Consider the following 2,259-nt stretch of genomic DNA (forward strand, 5'->3'; position numbering starts at 1 on the left):
TCTTAGATCTTGAACAAAGTGATGCCTGTATATTGATAACAAGTTCATAGCTTTGAATGTGAGGAAGAGCATGGTAGAGATAGGCACAGGTACAGAGCAAGGTAATGTGACCGGTTGAGCCAACTGGATAACCTGAAAACACTAAGGCATTTCCAGAAACCATCGGGAGCAAGGTGGGCAAGATGTGATGTGGTAAACAAAATTGATTAAGCTATAAAGTAAGGGTCTGGATGGCATAAGAGAGACTTAAAATAGGTCATGAATGAACTGTGCGTCTGTCTTCTCTGCAGGTGGTGGTCCTACAGTGCAAGTCCTACAGTACAAGTCCTCCAAGCATGGGAGGTATCCTCTACAACAGCTCAGGGCTGCCAACTTTCACCCTGACAGGGCTCCCAGGGCTGGAGAGCTCCCAACACTGGATGTTCTTGCTCCTCGGTCCCCTTTACATTGTCTCCATTGTGGGCAACGGCCTTATCCTTTTCATTGTCAAGAAGGAGCAGAGTTTGCATCAGCCAATGTACTACTTCCTGTCCCTGCTCTCAGTTAATGATCTAGGTGTGTCTTTCTCCACACTGCCCACCGTGCTAGGCACATTTTGCTTCCACTTAAGGAAGATCAGCTTTGATTCTTGCATGGCTCAAATGTTCTTTATCCACTTCTTCCCTTTGATGGAGTCAGGGGTCCTGCTGGTTATGAGTTTTGACCGTTATGTGGCCATCTGTAACCCTCTGCGCTACACCACCATTCTCACAGATTCCCGTGTTGTATGCATGGGCTTGTGGGCCATCATCCGCAGTTTTTGCATGGTTTTCCCACTGCCTTTTCTTCTGAAGAGATTGCCCTTCTGCAAGGCCAATGTACTGTCCCATGCCTTCTGCCTTCATCCAGATCTCATCCACCTTCCCTGTGGTGACACCACCATCAACAGTATTTTGGGTCTCCTCATTGTCATGTTTACCTTCGGCCTGGACTCTTCACTCATTCTCTTCTCGTATGTGCTCATCCTGAGATCTGTACTTGCCATTGCATCTCGGGAGGAACGGTTAAAGACACTCAACACATGTGTGTCACATCTGTGTGCTGTGCTCATTTTCTATGTGCCCAAGATTGGTGTGTCCATGACTGCCCGTTTTGGTAAGCACGCCCCCCGATTTGTGCACACAGTCATGTCCCTCATTTATCTCTTTGTGCCTCCCATGCTCAACCCTGTCATCTATTCCATCAAAACCAAACAGATTAGAAGGAGGCTTGGCAGAATGCTCGTGGGAACCAAGTTTTAAATCACATGCTCATGGAAAGGAAAAAAGTCACTGGATATTTACTATTACTTCACAAATTGGGGTTTTCAAGACCTGCTTTGACAAATTTTTAAACTTCCTTTTGGGCAGAAATCAACTCTTAGGATTTCTTCCACCAGATATTTGATGAGAGCCTGGCACTATTTAAGACCGAAGCCAACAGGTTTTGCCTAGTTACACTGAGGTGTAATTTAGCCAAAAAAAAAAAAATAAATAAAAGCTCATTTTTTTTTTAATCCACAGATGTGTCTCCTAAAATCAATCCCTCATTTTGTTACATGTTTCTTTTATCCATTTTAAATTGAATTGTCATAGAAAAAATTACTTATTACATTGGGAAAAACTGTCACAATGGTTAAATAATTCTTTTCCTGAAGATTATATTAAAAGTAGTCCTACTTTAAAATTTGTAGTCTTTTTTAATTTTTCAAAATTTCTACAATAGCTTAATTTCAAAGGAACTTCCAAACAGATTTCCATCGCAATTGCACTATTTTACATTAAAAAACCTGTGTGCAAGTGACTGACATCCTTCCCAACATTTGTTGTCTTTTGTTGTTACTGTTATTTTTATTATTACTTAATAGCCATCTTGACAGAGGTGTGGTAACAGCTCATTGTTGTTTCGATATGGATTTTCCTAATGATTAATGACACAAATATATCATGTTTTTCATATACCTGTTAGCCATTTGTATATCCTTGCTAGAGAAACTTCCATTTAACTCCTTAGCACATAGTCAAATGAGATTATCAGGTATGATTTTGTCTTTGATTTTAGCTACAGTCGGAGCTCCTTACATGTTTTGGGGATAAACCCCTTATCAGATACTTTACTTAGAAGTGAGCTTGAATGAATGGACACAAAAAGCACTACCTTGGTGGAACGATTAAACAAATATTGAGTATGTTGTTTTTTCCCCCAGTTCACTTGACTTAATTCTGAAATATGATGGAATGC

General features: G+C 40.7%; 1 protein-coding gene across 1 annotated transcript; it reads left to right on the top strand.

Moving 5' to 3' along the window:
* The first annotated feature begins 335 nt into the window (after window positions 1-335).
* On the top strand, window positions 336-1,280 carry LOC129553896 (olfactory receptor 51I2-like). Its single transcript, XM_055422587.2, has one exon. It carries the CDS (start codon window positions 336-338, stop codon window positions 1,278-1,280), a length of 945 nt encoding a protein of 314 aa, XP_055278562.1.
* The last annotated feature ends 979 nt before the right edge of the window (window positions 1,281-2,259 follow it).

The sequence above is a fragment of the Moschus berezovskii genome, chromosome 14 (assembly GCF_049115385.1).
Source record: "Moschus berezovskii isolate FMDL1 chromosome 14, NW_MosBer_1.0, whole genome shotgun sequence".
NCBI classification, from domain to species: domain Eukaryota; kingdom Metazoa; phylum Chordata; class Mammalia; order Artiodactyla; family Moschidae; genus Moschus; species Moschus berezovskii.